The sequence below is a fragment of the Glossina fuscipes genome, unplaced genomic scaffold (genome assembly GCF_014805625.2).
Source record: "Glossina fuscipes isolate IAEA_lab_2018 unplaced genomic scaffold, Yale_Gfus_2 221, whole genome shotgun sequence".
NCBI classification, from domain to species: domain Eukaryota; kingdom Metazoa; phylum Arthropoda; class Insecta; order Diptera; family Glossinidae; genus Glossina; species Glossina fuscipes.
Window position 1 is genome coordinate 3,495,183 of NW_023998564.1, and position 16,760 is coordinate 3,511,942.

At 33.7% G+C, this 16,760-nt stretch overlaps 1 protein-coding gene across 8 annotated transcripts in view; it reads left to right on the forward strand.

Moving 5' to 3' along the window:
• The window catches only part of LOC119642219 (protein kinase C, brain isozyme), an 89,559-nt gene that overhangs the window by 51,835 nt on the left and 20,964 nt on the right, over positions 1–16,760 (forward strand). For 4 of the 8 annotated variants that reach the window (XM_038041264.1, XM_038041266.1, XM_038041267.1 and 1 more), the window contains 2 exons: positions 4,463–4,494; positions 4,658–4,737. In XM_038041264.1, the coding sequence (XP_037897192.1) occupies positions 4,463–4,494; positions 4,658–4,737 (112 nt within the window). Of the gene's footprint in view, positions 1–4,457; positions 4,738–6,402; positions 6,518–16,760 lie in introns of those variants that run through there. The other 4 variants (XM_038041263.1, XM_038041265.1, XM_038041272.1 and 1 more) reach the window with 3 other exon arrangements.

The window sequence follows — 16,760 nt, forward strand, 5'->3', positions numbered from 1 at the left end:
TGTTAAGGCCCTTAACTCAAAAATTCGCTCTCGCTTCCTAAATTCGGTAAGCACAGAGTTTTCTTGTTTAGCTTTCATTAAAACTTCGTTAAAGCCTGATTTACATTCGCCGGAACTTTTTCGCAGTTCTCTCCAGATTTTCAGAAAGGATCGATTGAATCGCACTCTCATGCTCCCGTCATTTGTGGCGAGGCCGAAAAGTCTAAATCCACTTACATAGCCATATCGTCGGGGGCTTCAATTTTCCAGAAGTCAGCTGGTGCTATAGTGATAATTCTGTGTGTACGATCCCCACTTCAACATCTGATAGAGCTATTTTACAATGAATTGCTTGATCGTAATTTACTTCAATACAACCGTACCCCTAATTGTAATAGCAGGCTGCTAGCTTTTGCTTTGCCAATTTCCTAGAGATAGTTGTAAATCGCTGTCCATTTTTTAGTTTAGCTGAGGATCCGTATCATCCAGCAATGCAGGCATAATGGTCTGTTGAACCACTCTAACGTGCCAAATCCTCCAGTAAACATTATGATTTCAATAAAAATAATATTTTACTGCTTAAATCTCATCTTTCACACATTATGTTCGATTTCTCGGCAGGAATGTTGAAACCTTACTGTCTTCGTTCTATAATATGTTAAACGTAGTCGTCGTCAGATTAACAAGAGAATTAAATATTGCAAAAATTTTCAAAAAATATATGAAAAGTTGTTTTCCTTACGACTACTTCGCCTCTTGTGCTGCAAGGCGTAGATATAATTATCTCAGTTGGTCAAAGCATTGCTCGTTAATCCTAAATATTTTTTTAAGTTTGTCAACTCCAAAAGAAAAATGTCCATATAGCCCCCGCATGCTTTTCTCTATGTAGCTCTGAGCCCTCTGATGATATTGAAACCTGAAATCTCTTTGCTGAATACTTCCGACGAAATTTTTTAACTGCTAATTACAACAACAACTTAGGTAAGACACCCAACTTGGCGATGCCTCTACAGTTTTCGACGTGAAACTACTCTTCGAACATAAAGGGAAAGGGATTTCAAGGACTGATTAAGAATCATTGAAATAACACCATACCGATAGGTTCAGAATGAGTTCTGAAACTTGTCTGTCCGTTATATGGAAAGTGATCAAAATGTGGTCCGAGCCAAACCATCTTCAACAGCGTTCGTTCTCGGGCCAAAACATGTTACTGTAGGAAATTTCATCGAAATATTTCGAAAATTGCGACTTATTGGTTGAACACAAGAATGTTTAAATCGAACTAGAAAGTGATTTAGAACCGATTCGGTATATTAAAAAGTGAATCTATTTCATTTCAACAATCCGCACAAATTTAATAAATTCAAATTAACCAACTAATTGTCATATACTCGTATACTCGTCGAGTATGTGTAATATGAAAGTAGGTTGTAGTGGAACGACTTGATAAAATGGCAAAAATATTTTCTAAAACACATTATTACGGTAAATACGCCTTCATAATGATAAAATTTTATAAGAAAGTCCGACAAGGACGGATGGACGGATCATGACATATATATTCGTTACACACGCTTAATTAGTTAGGGTAAACACATGGTTGGACTTGAAAGCCTACTTTATCCAAATTACGGAACGGAGATGGTTTTCTGCAAACCACATGCAGCTGTAAGAAAATACCTTTCACACAAGCTAAAGAAATTCAAACTGTTATTTTTAAAATCTTTTTAAAAATTTGGTATATTAGCGTATGTCAACTATGGGAAAACTATCAAATTAAAGGCCAAGAATCAGAAAATTCTACCTGAATTCATCTACATAAGGCGAATAGATGTGAATTACCGCTCTCGAACAACCTAAGCAAATTCACATTCTTCTTTTCAGAACCATTTTCAAAGATGTATACCGTCAAATTTTTGCCGTATGTTAAAGCTGATCAGCAAAAGACATGAAAAACAAGGATGACTTCACGTTACGTAATATTACAGGCGTGTCTTTCTGCCGGTTTCGGCCATTGTTGCGTCCAATGTTTCTGCCGAATTTGACGAAAATGTTTACAACGGCCAATATACATGAGAATATGATAAAAAGAATTCAATTAATTCAATTAATTAAATATATTATTATAAATTTAGCTGGGTTTCTGAAATTCTTAGGAGGTTTTAATAGCTACTAAATACAGTGATATTATTAATTATTAATTAATAATAATAATTATTATTAAATTTTCTAAGACGCGTAAAGACTACAATTAATTAGAGATGTGGTGTGAATGTTGACTTAGACAAGTTTTTAATTATAATTCCTATAACTCTTCTTAAAAAATATGTACTACATTAAAAGAACTTAATGCTTAGTGGAAAATGTGCTGTGTAAGACACGTTAACATAAAATAGTGCTAACGATGGCAAGGTAAACGTGTAAAGCAGTAAGGAAGTGCAAAAGACAAGTGGAGTGCTTTTTACTTTTTCTTTGAACTTATTTATGAAGCTGCAAATGCTAAGGGACTTAAAGTAAATAATTAAAATTTTAAAGTTGTCCGACATCTACTTCAATAGTAGGCAAAGGTTAAATTTTGTAGTATAAAAAATATAAAATTTTTCACTTCTTTCTTTTTATTTATTATTGTTGAGAGTGATTTCATAGTGATAACTAAAAATTAACATGTCGCCAAAGCGTTTTTGACCATTAATTTTCAGTTTTCGTGTAAATTGCGAACAAACATCTATAAAGCTGACATAAATATATAATATATAAATACTTAGCGTAGGAAACGTAAATATATACATGTTTATGTCACTTAAGTTGATTACTTGCCATCTATAAAGGCGACATAGATGCCTAAAGCAAAATTCATTTTATAAAAGAGAAATTTATCGCACTTGCAAACAAAGACGACAATCCCAAGGATTCCCCTTAAAGGTAATAAGCAGACGTAAAGCGAGCCGAAATATTAACTTAAACAATGTATATAGCCCACGCAAAAGGAATTGTTGCGCCTTGTAAGAAAGAAAGTAACTGATGAAATTAATAGATGGAAATCTCGAAAAGAAATTATCTCCACGACTGCCTTCGCGTAGATACCAAGTGTTGAAACATGAAACCTAAATTTGTCGATAGATGGCTCCAAGCAAAGGACATAGGTGGCTCAACTGGAGTACTACAAAGACATGTCCCAACGCAATAATACTTTGTATAGCAAAGCATATGTCGAATAAAGCAGATACGTTGAAAGTGTTCTTTCTTTTCATGAACGATAAGAAAGCTCTTTTTGCATTGTGTCTTGATTGGGGAAAAAAGTGAATTCGTTTTGAGAATTCGAAGCGTAAAAATTCATGGATAGATCCAAGGGTATGTACCATCCACAACGACGGTGAACTTCATCGTTTGGATAGACGGTCGATATTCTGTATCTGACGGGATCAGAAGAATTTCATCTTTTATTACTTGTTAAAGCCAAACACTATCAACAATAACTAATTGATTTGAACTCCTAACTGCTCAAAAAACGTATCATAAGGTCATTTTTTACATCACATCCTCTCATCTATCTACTGGAAAGATTCAACTGTGAAATGATAGCACCTGTCATTTACTTATCAAACGGAAGCCCTTCTGATTACTACTTGATTGCATTCCTTTAGTTCTCAAGAAATGTGCGAAAATGGCTCACTGACTGATTTACCTTAACAAAGCAACAGCGTTTTTGGGCAAGGCATCCAGAATTTATCAGGCAAGTGGGAAAAATGCATAGGCAGCGGCAAGCAATACTTCAAATCAAATAACTTTTACCATTTGCATGCAATAAGGCTTTATTTTCCATACAAAGATTCTGATTTTCCGGATTAAATTCAAAGTTCAGCAAAGTTGATGGCTATAGTTATCGCAGAACTAAATCTTAAATTTTAAAGCTTTTAAATTAAAGTTTCAAATAAGTTGATTTTTAAGTTGCTGATTTTTATCCAACCTTTAGAAAAATTACAATCCGTATGTTCGACGCAAAAACACAGGAGGGGGTAGGCAGACAGACGGCCAGAGAAGCTTAAACGATTCCGGAAGTGATTCTGAATAATGAAAGGTGAGTCCATCTCAGTTCTCACTCGCATCTGTGTACCACCAGCGACATCAATAAAAAGCCGCCCTAGTCGCAAAGCTAGCCGAGTAGTTAAGAATCGCGACTTTTTTTAAAATGTTCTACGGAAGCCTGAAAAATGTAACAATCCCATAGATTTGAAATGTATAACATAGGATATATACAATCGCTCTATCTTATAATAAAATATTGTAAACAAACTAATGCTCAATTTAAACGATCTCTCCTTACTTCTTGCTCATCAAAATATTATTTTTCAATTTATAACTTTACTCAAAACTAAATCTTACTTCTGTTTACAGGCATTCAACAAAATTAGCATAGTTTTAACTAGATTTTATTCATTCAAAAGAGAACAAAAAAGAATTATTGTTTATTTTTATTTTGCAGGGGTTTTGGCAAACAAGGTTTTCAATGTCAAGGTAAATAAAGAAACTTGGCACTCGCAATCAACGCTCCAGCTACGGGAGACAACATTTGGTGGAAAGACATCTTGTCAACAAAAATTTTCCTGCTTTTTTTAAATAATAAAAATATAAACTTTTTCTTTCTTTCGTTTTTCCTTTTTCTATTATTCTATGACAGTGTGTTCTTATGTGGTTCATAAACGTTGTCATGAGTACGTTACATTTAAATGTCCAGGCAAAGACAAAGGAATCGATTCCGTAAGTTTTTTTATTAAACACATAAACAATTTTATTCTTTTTTGGAGAGTGTTTTTTTTTTAATAGAATGTTATTATTTAAATTTAGAATAAGGAAAACTAAAGATTAAAGATAAAAAATAGCAAAAGTAAGTTTGAAAATGTTTCTGCTTTGCTTTACTTTACGGGGACGTAGTTCACAAAAATCGTGTTTAAAAAAAAAAAAAAAATTAAGTAAAAAAACTATATTCTCCTATGGCCGAATCTTCTACATCCAAAACTTTCATATTGAAAGAGAACATAAAAGCGTTTATTGTTGCAATTTATGAGTAATGAGCAAAATACTCATTTTTTTTTTTTCCTTTTGAAAAGAATGTTCATACATATCCCTGTACTGTGAGCACATCCTCTGACCGCTTTAGTACGTTTTCAATATTGATCTGCTTGCAACCGCAATATTCATGTCGAATTAGAAGCCGATGTGTTCATTTTTGAGTTCAGAACGACGTTTACTACAAGAAAATAAACCAACGTACACGAAGACGAACGTGCGGGCAGACAAATATGCCTAGATAGATTCAAAAGTGGGATGAGGATGTTGCAAACGTTTCGTTAGAAGAACTAAATGTCGATACTGTATAATTTTACGTGGGTGTAGTCGATTTTTCCTATTTTCCATAAATCTGCAAATTATTATCGTCATATCTGTTGTGAATTCAAAGTAAAGAGCAAAAAGAAAATGAAGTGTTCTCACTTAATATTGCACTATGGGCATGCCACTTGCAAATTTGGATAATTTTCAATATCAATCTACGCGCAAGAACTTCTTCCAAATTTGAAGCCGTTGTCTCCATTCTTACGAACACGAAAGTATTTTACAAAGACATTACAAAGACGAACAGACAGGCAGGCACGCTTATATATACTTTATAGAGTGATCCTTAGACGTGGATATAAAAAACAATCTTTTTTAGATCATACAAAAGCAATAGCAGCTAAGAAGGCAAATATAATAAAATACAGGGAAGAGAAAATGAATTTTTTTAATATAAATTTTCTTTAACAGAACACACAGATTCAAAAAATTCATATGTGGTATAGATTTATGTAAAAAAAAAGAAAAACAGTTAGTTTTGCCTAAAATTACCTGCGCAGGGCAAACTTTTATAGCATGATATATAGTAATAGAGTTTTCACATTTTTCTGTTTACATTTGGATTACATTTGTATTTTATAGCAATTTGCGAAACGTCTAACTAGACATTCATTTTTATGCTTCTTTCTACAATAATAACAATAATAACACCATTTATATAATTGGTTATGATTTGTTTGTTTACTTGCTCGTTTTCTTTTTTATTTTTTGATTTCAAACTTTTTTTTGGATTTTATCTAAATATAAATATATAAAAAAAATACAAATCTCATTAAATTAAAAAAAAAACGAAAAAAAAATATAAAAAAAATATAAAAAAACAAAACCCTATACGTTCATATATAACGACCTTCGAAAACAACAAAAATAAAACATGTCAATAATATGATTATTTTATAAATGAAAAACGCGCGTCAATGTATCAACAACTACTACCACGAACTCAAATTCAATTGTATTGAATTGAAAACTTTACTCACAAAATAAATTTAAAAAAACACATAAAAAAAAAATAATAAAATACATTGAAAGGATTCACCCAAAACCGTACATCATTTTGAACCATTCACATACGCAGGACCAACTTTCTGCGATCATTGTGGTTCGCTACTCTATGGCATTTATCACCAAGGTCTAAAATGCTCAGGTAAAGTTCATAACAAAACTTTTTTGCCATCAAAAACTACTACACAACAACAAAATCTATTCTAAACTTCTACAATACTTCCCATCGTCTGCTTTACTAACTACGTTACTAACTAAAATCCCCTTTTGAACTTAACCTGTAAATGTTTTAACACATTGTCTCTCTATCTCAAGCGTTGTCAAAAATTTCCTTTTTCTCTAACCGAACTTTGGTTTTTTTTTTTTTTTTGGAAAATGCAAAATGAATGAATGAAAGTATGTATGAAATGAATGTATGAACAATTTTAAAAAAATTAGTTTTTACTTCGCTCTCTGTACAACGTTTTTTAATTAACGTATTGTTATTATTATTTTTTCTTAGATAATTTTCTAGAGTATTTTGCATAAGTGCGCTTAAATTCCCGAGAGTTATTTGTATTCACCTAATTTGTATAATTAATGTGCTTACGAAGGCATTCATTTTCACCTCTCTGTTGTACATACATGTATGTGAGTTACCAGCTTTTTCTTCTTCTTCTTCTTCGTCTTCTACTTCTCCTTCTATCTCTCTACGTACTGTGCAACAATGTTTTTATACTTATAGATAATGCAAATGTGTCGTTTGTGTTTGCTTGTGGAGTAGATATACGTATGTATGCATGTATGTGTGTATGTTGGCACCTTGTTCTGCTTACATAGCACGAGCAAACATACTTACGTGGTATTGCCAGCAAGTAATAAGCTGTAAAAATTTTCGTATGCTATACTTTCTGGTCGTACAATATACTTTTTTGGTCGTACAGTATACTTTTCTGGTCGTACAATATACTTTTTTGGTCGTATGCTTTATTCTACGTTTAATTACCTTTTTTGTGGGAAACCTTGACGGATCTATAGCTGCCGATAGCGAAGTGAACTCAATCGAAATTTGAATAATTTACTCGACAGCAAATTTACGATCGAGAGATTTTTCGTAAGATAATAAAAGTACGGCAGTAGATCGGGATCCGCCCTTTTCAAAAGTATGTTACGTGGCACGTGTTCGATCTGAACCATTTTCAATAGCGTTTGTTTTTAACCCAAAACACAAAACTTTATCAAAATATTTTAAAAATTTTGTATTTTGATCATTTTTTCCTTGAAAAGAGCATGTGTTGAGAAAAATTTATGCAATCCCTATTATTATCCGAATATTTTGCCAATCCTTCTGGCTATATGACGATACCGCGGCGAACGAACGATATTGGTTTGGTAGCTATTCAATCATTGACTCATTGTCTGTCTTACTCTTGGACCAAACGTGGTATAAGTATAAAAATTCACAGTTTTAGGTTCTCACTTCTTACAATCATAAACCGGCGCCTGAAATCTTTCAAGGTAAAAAAGCGAAAACTGAAAAGATTTAGATCTTTGTAGGAAAAACACCGAAAAGTCTTCAAAGCGGAATGACATTTTCAAAACGTTGTTTTACTCAAATTGGTAAAAATATCTTTATTGAGCAGGCTTTTATAAATATTGCAGCAAACGCTTTTGTCGGCTGCTTCACGAATAACTTAAAATAAGAATAGTAATGGGAAGCAAAGAGTCGTCTTAAAGCGAACATATTTATATATGTATATATTAGTTTGGGGAAAAAGAAATCCACTATTTTTTCGGTAGATGGCTGCACTGATAGATTTCTCGAAAAGTATCGATCAAACAATTTCAGATTTATGCTCGTTGGAAAGGTGACATTTCGCAGTAAAAAAAATTCTTTTGCTGTTATTTGTTTGGTGCATTCAGTTGTGAGTTACAGCGTGTTAAAAATGGAAGTGAACAAAGAGAAAATTCGGTACATTTTACAGTTTTTCTTTGACAAAGGCGAAAATGCAAGCCAGGCGGCTAAAATTGTGAATGGTGTTTATGGTTCCGATACTGTAACAGCCAATTATGTGCAATTTTGATTTCGTAGATTCCGTAGAGGCCGGTCGTCGAAAATGTCGATAAAATCGGAGAAATGATCGAAGTTGACCGGCATGTTAGCAGTCGTAACATCGCCCAGGAGCTAAAAATCGACCATAAAACAGTATTAAACCATTTGCACAAAGCTGGATTCAAAAAGAAGCTCGATGTTTGGGTGCCACACCAATTAACAGAAAAAAACATGATGGATCGAATTTCCATCTGCGAAGCCTTGGCCAAACGGAATGAGATAGACCCATTTCTTAAACGGATGGTGACTGGAGATGAGAAATGGATCACATACGATAACCCTGTGCGAAAACGATCGTGGTCAAAGAGCGGTGAAGCACCTCAAACGGTGGTCAAACCAGGACTAACGGCCAGGAAGGTTTTGCTATGCATTTGGTGGGACTGGAAGGGGATTATTTATTATGAGTTGCTTCCATATGGCCAAACGCTAAATTCTGATCTCTACTGTCAAGAACTGGACCGTTTGAAGATAGCGATTGACCAGAAACGGCCAGAATTGGCCAACAGGAGAGGTGTCGTGTTCCACCAGGACAACGCTAGGCCACACACATCTACAGTGACTCGCCAGAAACTTCGGGAGGTTGGTTGGGAAGTTTTAATGCATTCGCCATACAGTCCGGACTTAGCACCAAGCGATTATCATCTTTTTCTTACATTGCAAAATTTCTTTAATGATAAAAAATTGGAATCTAGGGAGGATTGTGAAAATCGACTACTAGAGTTTTTTGCAAATAGAGACCAGGACTTCTATGAGAGAGGCATTTTGAAGATACCTTTAAAATGGCAACAAACCGTACAACAAAACGGTGCATATTTGACCCAAATCGGACAATCCGAAGCATGTTAAATATAGTCCTGAAGTTCATATAAAAACAATGGATTTCTTTTTCCCCAAACTAATATATATATATATATCGTCGGGCAAGCATATGCTGCTCAAAGTCGATTAAGGTCATTGTAGGGATTGTAAATAATAGATGCAAAGTTCTGGAATAATGGAGCACTTGCAGAAATGAACAGAAAATTGTGGTCATTATTAGATTTGTTGACAGTGCGGAAAATGCCAATCGTTATATTTATCATTTCTCTCCGCCCGATCATGTCGAAATTTTGCAAACAGGTGTAGTTTCGATGACAATACAACGTAGTATAGTGAATTCTTCTATAAATTTAAAATAGCGGTAACCATACGGATAGGCAAACTTGAGTCAATACAAAAGATGATTGCGAATCCGTCAGCATAATAACACATGTGTCCACCTGTAGTCCTTCTATGTGTTGCTTCCATCCGCACAAACTTAATAGATCTGTGTATGATTAGCGGTGTAGAGTAAAACAAAAACAATTGTCACTTACAGAGACAAAATTAAAATTTTTAAAGCACCGACTCATATTGGTCTCTTAGGAAATAAGCGAACCCATCTAGCGGCCGAGTCGGTACCTTTCCCATCTTTATTTATAGAAAGGGAATAGTAAAGCTTGACCTTCAAATCCAAAATTTTGTTTTCATTTTAGATTACATAATTTCTTTGGTCTTTATTTAAGTGAAATACAATATATATACAATAAATAAGTAAATTTTGTGGCTTTTACGTGACTGTGCATAAAAGCTTGGAACGCACTAAACATTTTAACGTAGAGAAAATTTGATTTTTTTGTAAACGTTGCAACATTTCATATATAACAGCATAAAAGTGACTGACACAAAATTAATTTTATGCCATTTAGTTCATTTAAATAAAAGTTAATTGAAAAAAGTCTTTTTCTTTTATTTATTATACCCTTCACCGAAGGATAAGGGGTGTATTTATTTGATGAAAACGCTTGCAATGACCAGAAGGAAGTATCAGAGACCCTACAAAGTATATATATTCTTCATCAGCATCAAATCCTAAATCGATTTAAGGATGTCCGGCGGTCCGTCTGTGTAATGTTTGTTATAAATGTTCGCCGGGCCGCAAAAATGAAGCAATGGACTTCAACATTGGAAGTTTTTGCACGCAGCTTGATGAAAATGGATCAAATCGGTCGAAGGACACGCCTACAGCACCATATAAGATGAGGAAACCCCTGTTTTTCAAAAGGAATTAAAAGTTGCCTTTTTGGTCATTACTCAAAAATTTGAAAGCTTATTCTATGGGCGATGCTGTGCTATTTATATACAAAAATGGTAAACGCCTATCCAGTATTACGGTGTATCAAAATTTAATTTCTTTTAGAATACCATTATAAAGCGCAGAAATAACCTTTAAAAAACACAGAAAGTATACAAATTCTTGGCCAGTTCCGACCATAGAAAACACCTAAACGTACACATCTGCCTGTTGGCGCAACTTTGTAGTATTTGTGGTAACTGGCTCCTGTTAGCGAATATGAAGATATGGCCTACAAATTTGCAAAAGAAATTGGAATTCACTTAAGCTTTTTAAAGGGAACATCCACAACGCCTAGACTGTACGACAGAAACATTTATTTTGAAAATAGAAGCAATCAACTGAGCCCATTCCATACTATAGAACATGAAAATTATGTTCTTTTACTTCTTTTGTCTGTTTTAGGATAACGGTGATAATTATAAAAGATTTGGTCTCAACCGAACTTGATTTTCTTACCTTTTTTTTGCTTTTCAAGTTTATTTTAGTCAATTGAACATTAGATCTTTGGGCAAAAAAAGAAAATTACTAAGAAAATTATATTCGGTTGCAATCTAGTCTGTTGTACCCGTCGTCGTGATTGCAAAGAGACTAAAAAAAGTCAAAAATTGATATCCTGCTTTTTTTCTATTTTTGGAAAAAGAAACTTTACACCCTGTGCGTAAAGCAAATATCTCCGAACAGGAGTACAGACGGACTGATATTCATGTCTAGAACGGTTCAGATTCGATCAATCATATGTCGACGTTATAGGGGTCTCTAAAGGTTCTTTCTAGGTGGTGCAAACGCTTTGACAGAAGAATGAAATGAATCCTTAATATTAAGTAGGTGTGGCCTATTTTTGTACATGTGCTATACGACCACATATAGTATAGAAATAAAAGTTTTTATTGCTGTTAACGCGGGGAATGTTGACCTCAGGTGTTACATACAGATTTGAAACTGACCAAGAGTTTATATAGTTTATAGTGTTTTTAACGCCTGCTCCAACGCTTTGTAAAGGAATTGAAAAAAAAAAAAAAATTAGATTTAGAAACACATAGTGTATTTATTTTAAGTAGGGATTTTTCGACGAAATAAGAAATAAACAATTTTTGTACCCTATACCACATGTGCTGCGAAGGTATATTAATTTTTTGCAGACGTACGCAACACGAAAAAGGAGCAGAGACATTTCATTATACTGATCAATTCAGCCGCATTTCTCTGCCCACATATCCATGTATTAATTTTATATGTTGTGTTCTATCTACAGGTCGTAATTGTCGCTATGTTTTGTTCAAACATACGCCGACGTGTTTTGGTCCAAGGACGACCGCTATTGCAAATGGTTCGAATCGAAGCACTTTTTCAACCGCTTCCAACATAACAAGTGATTATGACTTTGTAAATAACTGTATGAAGCGAAGTGGCATAGACGTATACGGGCATCTATATATTCATAACTATCAGAGAGAGATATTTATTAAAATTAAAATCAAAAAATGAAGACGGAAATAAATGTCTCCTGCACATACACGATTTGCTTAAAGGCTATTGCACAAATAATATTCTTTTCAGATTTTCCCTGTGGGAGGAAAATTGAAAGCAAGTTTTGATGTTTAATTCAAAGATTTAAATCTGAAAATATACATGTGTGTCACACAAACAATCAAGAAAATTGAAATAATTTCAAAATGTGTCTGAAAATGTCAACATTTATTGACTATGATATCGGAAAATCTCAATTCGCTAATTACCAAGAATAGTTAAGGGTGGTTTTTGAAGTTAGGACTGATAGTGATGTCAATAGTGTCCACACAAATTAAAGTGAAATAGCGAATCACCAGCAGCGAATCTCCGTAAAGCATCATAAAGACGTCAGAAACTGCAGGTTTTTATGAGTATTTGCAACTTAAAGTAACTTTAAACTTTTCATAACAAAATTCATTTTTTAGATAAAAATGCGCGACAATAGTCACAAATCATTCTTTGCGCGCTACACTCGTTGTTGGAACAATATCTCAACAAGTCTTAGAGCTGTTAGCAGCCTTTTTAAACAAAGATTAATTAGCTTGAGTAATTTGTAAGTGCATCTTGGCAATAGCTTCGTATTTAAGATAGGTTTTTTAGAAACATTTTAACAGTTTATAAGCTTAATTACCCGATTATAATTGTGAAACGACTCGCATACTGGAAAAATTTTTAAGCTATGTAAACTATGCGAAATATTTGACACGCAGTCTTATTAACTGCAAGCAAATGTAAATGAAACTACAAACTTGATCGTTTGTGCCAAATTTTAGTGTTCGGCATCAATCTGCTGGCATGAGAGCTCCAAAAACGCATAAAACGTAAGCAGACTATCGAAATGATACGCTTAGACAAGAATATCAAAATGATTGGAAATATATAAATATGTAGCTAATACGTAAATACAGTATCTTCAATGTTCAACTTGAATATGTTGAATATCAGAAATACTTTTCTTTTGTTAAATTGGTAGCATTGTGGCGGATATCTGTGTCAAATTTCACATTATGAACGTATTGAATGTTTCATCCGTGCTTCATTTAATGCGACGTAAAAGATTTTTCTTGTGATTTTTTGAGCAAAGAGCTTGTAGTAAATATGAGCTTGAAATAAAATTTGTTGAAAAAAAATGTTTACAAGTGGTATAAATTGTTCAAAGATGGTCGAGAAAGTGTTAGAGGCTCAGGGCGTGTCGAGCAACCATCAACCTCTACCAATCAAAGAAATGAAATATTTTTGTGCCCAGAAACCATCGATTAGCATCTAACGTAGCTTGTCATTGGCAGTTGAAAAGGAGCGTTCAATAATATTTTAAGAAATATATTCTGACCATTAATCGGTTATAAAACACATTTTCACACAGAAGATAATACTTGGATCTATGCACACGACCCGGAAACAACCGATCATTCGGGCAAATATCAAATGCAAAAGATGAGCCAAGACCAAAAACCCCCCAGCAAAGACGGTCGAAAATAAAGCAGACGTTACAAGATTTTGATTCGCTGTGATACGTATTACGTATTCCTTCCGCCTGGGCAAACTGTTAACAAGGAATATTATTCAAATGTTATGCGTCGTTTGCGTGAAGCTATTCGCAAAAAGAAGCCAAAATTACAGAAGGACAGCCCTTGATTTTGCTCTGACGGTATTGAGCCATCTCACCCCGCATTGGTCCGAAGACCTCTTCAAGAACACTGTTTTGATTCCATTGAAGAGTTAGAAGCTAAATCGAAGAAAGCTTGAATGAGTCTTCTTTTTTAGAGTTTCCCAGGAAGTACCTTTCCAGGAAATTTATATACACAAAAGTTTTGGATCTTCGTATTTCCTTCCAACTCGTAGTTATTTTATTCGATAAAATACGCGAGAGATGTTACTGCAGCCATCCTTGGGCCAATAGGGCCACTCATCCGTCCCTACCTGTATTCCATTTGCTTTTATTGTCCCTAAACGTTCGAAAAGTCATCGAAGACAGTGGTCCTATCCGTCGTTCGGGGATGTCGACTAAGCTGAGCCTGCCATCCCCTATCCGTAAATAAAAAAAAATATCCCTATCAGTAAAGTCAAACACAAAATTTTGTTTGAGATCTTTTATCTCTTTGGCTGCTGTAACAGAAATGAGAAACCGAGCGTGTTGTGGGGTATACGGGCACAAAGTAAAATCCACACCAATATAGACAATAAAAATTGTAATTCTACTTGAAAATATAATCGATTTAAAATTTTAATGTGGGATCCAAAATTTACTAAAGTCATATTCTAAAAAAAAAAAAAAAGATAAAAAAACAGGTTAAACATTTATGTCACTAACGCACTAAGTGCCTAGTGTACTTAAGTACAATCATTGATAAACATATACCAAGTACGCAAATAGGAATAAAAAACAAATAATAAAATGAATTGTCATGCAATGTGTACACATCCATGTAAACGTGCACACAGCATTTGAAAGATTCTAGGAAAATAATAATTTTCACAATAGCTTATCAACAACACAATTGGCGTTTTATTACGTTTTCTTTCGTATAAAGGATATAAAATCAATCATTTACTACAAGAAAGCCAACAAGTGAAAATTTACATAATATAAATAAATAAGAGTGAAAACAAAAAATTAAGAAAAACAACAATAAAAATTTCCAAATTATTTGGCAAGCTCAGCATACATTTTTTTTTTTGATTTATTTTATTGTCCAATTGTTATACATATCTACTTGTATATGTACCGTAAAGAAATTAAATTTTTATATTACTTTCTTTTTTAACTTAAACTTGTACCAAGAACACTAATCAAAATTTTGCTACTTTGTTTTTAACATTCACAAGCGAGTGAAAATTTCATTTTCAATTACTTCGCAATCGCAAAAGGGTAGTAAAATATGAATAATTGATCACAAAGCCATGATAATATCTTCAGGCTTACTATTATTTAAAGTAATTTAGAAATAATATGCTTTCAGACTAATAATAAAAATATAAATTTCATGCCTTTGATGAAGCGTAAGTTCAATTTTTAAAGCAGTAGCAAAGGTAGAGGCAAAACAAGTAATATTGTTTTTTTACTTACAAAAGATTTTTATTACACTATACATAAAGCAACAAATCTTTATCATTCCTTTGTAGGGATCACGAAGTGCGTCATTGAAAACTTATTGCATCTCTCTTTGATATAAACGGTACTTGCACAATAGAAGATTGAAGCAAGTATTCTTTCTTAGTAAACATGTATCAAATCCCGCCTTTTAAGTGGGGGAACTAGTTGGAATAAATTGAATGTAGAAATCGACTCGACATCAATGCCTAACAATAACGGAAAAAGAAACGCTTAACATAACTTCTTCAAATTCAATGGCTAGATTCCAAGTTCGTCTTCATTATTAGAATTTCTAAAGCGTCGTTTATTTTGCGTTTCCAAAAGAAAACAGATTTCTTTTTGAGATTGGCATCAGTTTTTTTTTTTTTTTCAATATATTGTTTAGATCTTGCAGTCATCTGCAGAGAACACCATTTGACAAAAGCCCCAGACGGGACATATTATAACTGGGCGCACGTTCGTCTTCAAAGCATCACGAGAGTGAGGATTATTCATACAAACTTAATCGTTTACATGACCTCGCAAAAGAAAGTCCAGTGATCAATTCCCATAAACAGAATGTAGGCGTACAGAGCAATTCGCGCTCAATTTAACGCAGAAAACAATTGATACTCATGTACCGAAAACAATCAGCGATGAAGATTTGTGTTACACCTTCGTCCACCACGTTCAGATGAAACGCAACTGCATACAGTCACATTTTAAGAATGCAACGCATTTTCGACAGTTGCTTGTTGAATTTTCACTGTCACAAATGCGACAGTTTTGCTTGTTGGCCTATCCGCCAACCAAAAAATGAGTCTTATTAGTGAAGCAAAGGTGCATACGACTACTAAAGAAATATTTTTTATTATTGCTAAACATTTAGTGGTTAGTTAACGAAAGTCGAATCCAGACTACAAATTAGACAACGCTATATAAGTCCTACATATAAGATGCTGTACGACTCAAATATTGATTTGGTTTTATTATTATTATTATTATTATTATTAATTTCGCCAGAGAAATAAATTCTAAGACTAAACTCTTAAAAGCACTAGCATCTAAGGCTATCGGCCTTTATTAAAAACTCTATCGCACTTGAGATTTGAACTCACGATCTATGAGTTGCTAGTCGAGACTCTTGCCTACTCGGCCACCCAGGCGGATGATTTGGTTTTAATATTATGAGGTTTTAGTAGATATATATGTGCCGTCAATCTTCTTGCCTTATAACAAAGATTTATTCTCGCATTTGATATTTGATTTATTGACAAGTTCGACTTATTAGAAAGTGAATTCAATGAAATAGAATTATTTAATTGGATTCGTTTCAATATTTTATGAGTTTTACGAATACTTTTGCTGCCATTTACAAGTAAACAGTTACATGTCAAAGAGATCGAAGAGGAGCAAAGGGAGAGAAACAGGTAGGCATGGAGGGGCCATAGCTTAGTGCGATGGTGTACTTAATCGATAAGTATTATTCCTTTACTTAACGACCATTCACTGTAGTAGGGGTTTGAAACCGCGAAGATCGCATTGATGGATATGAC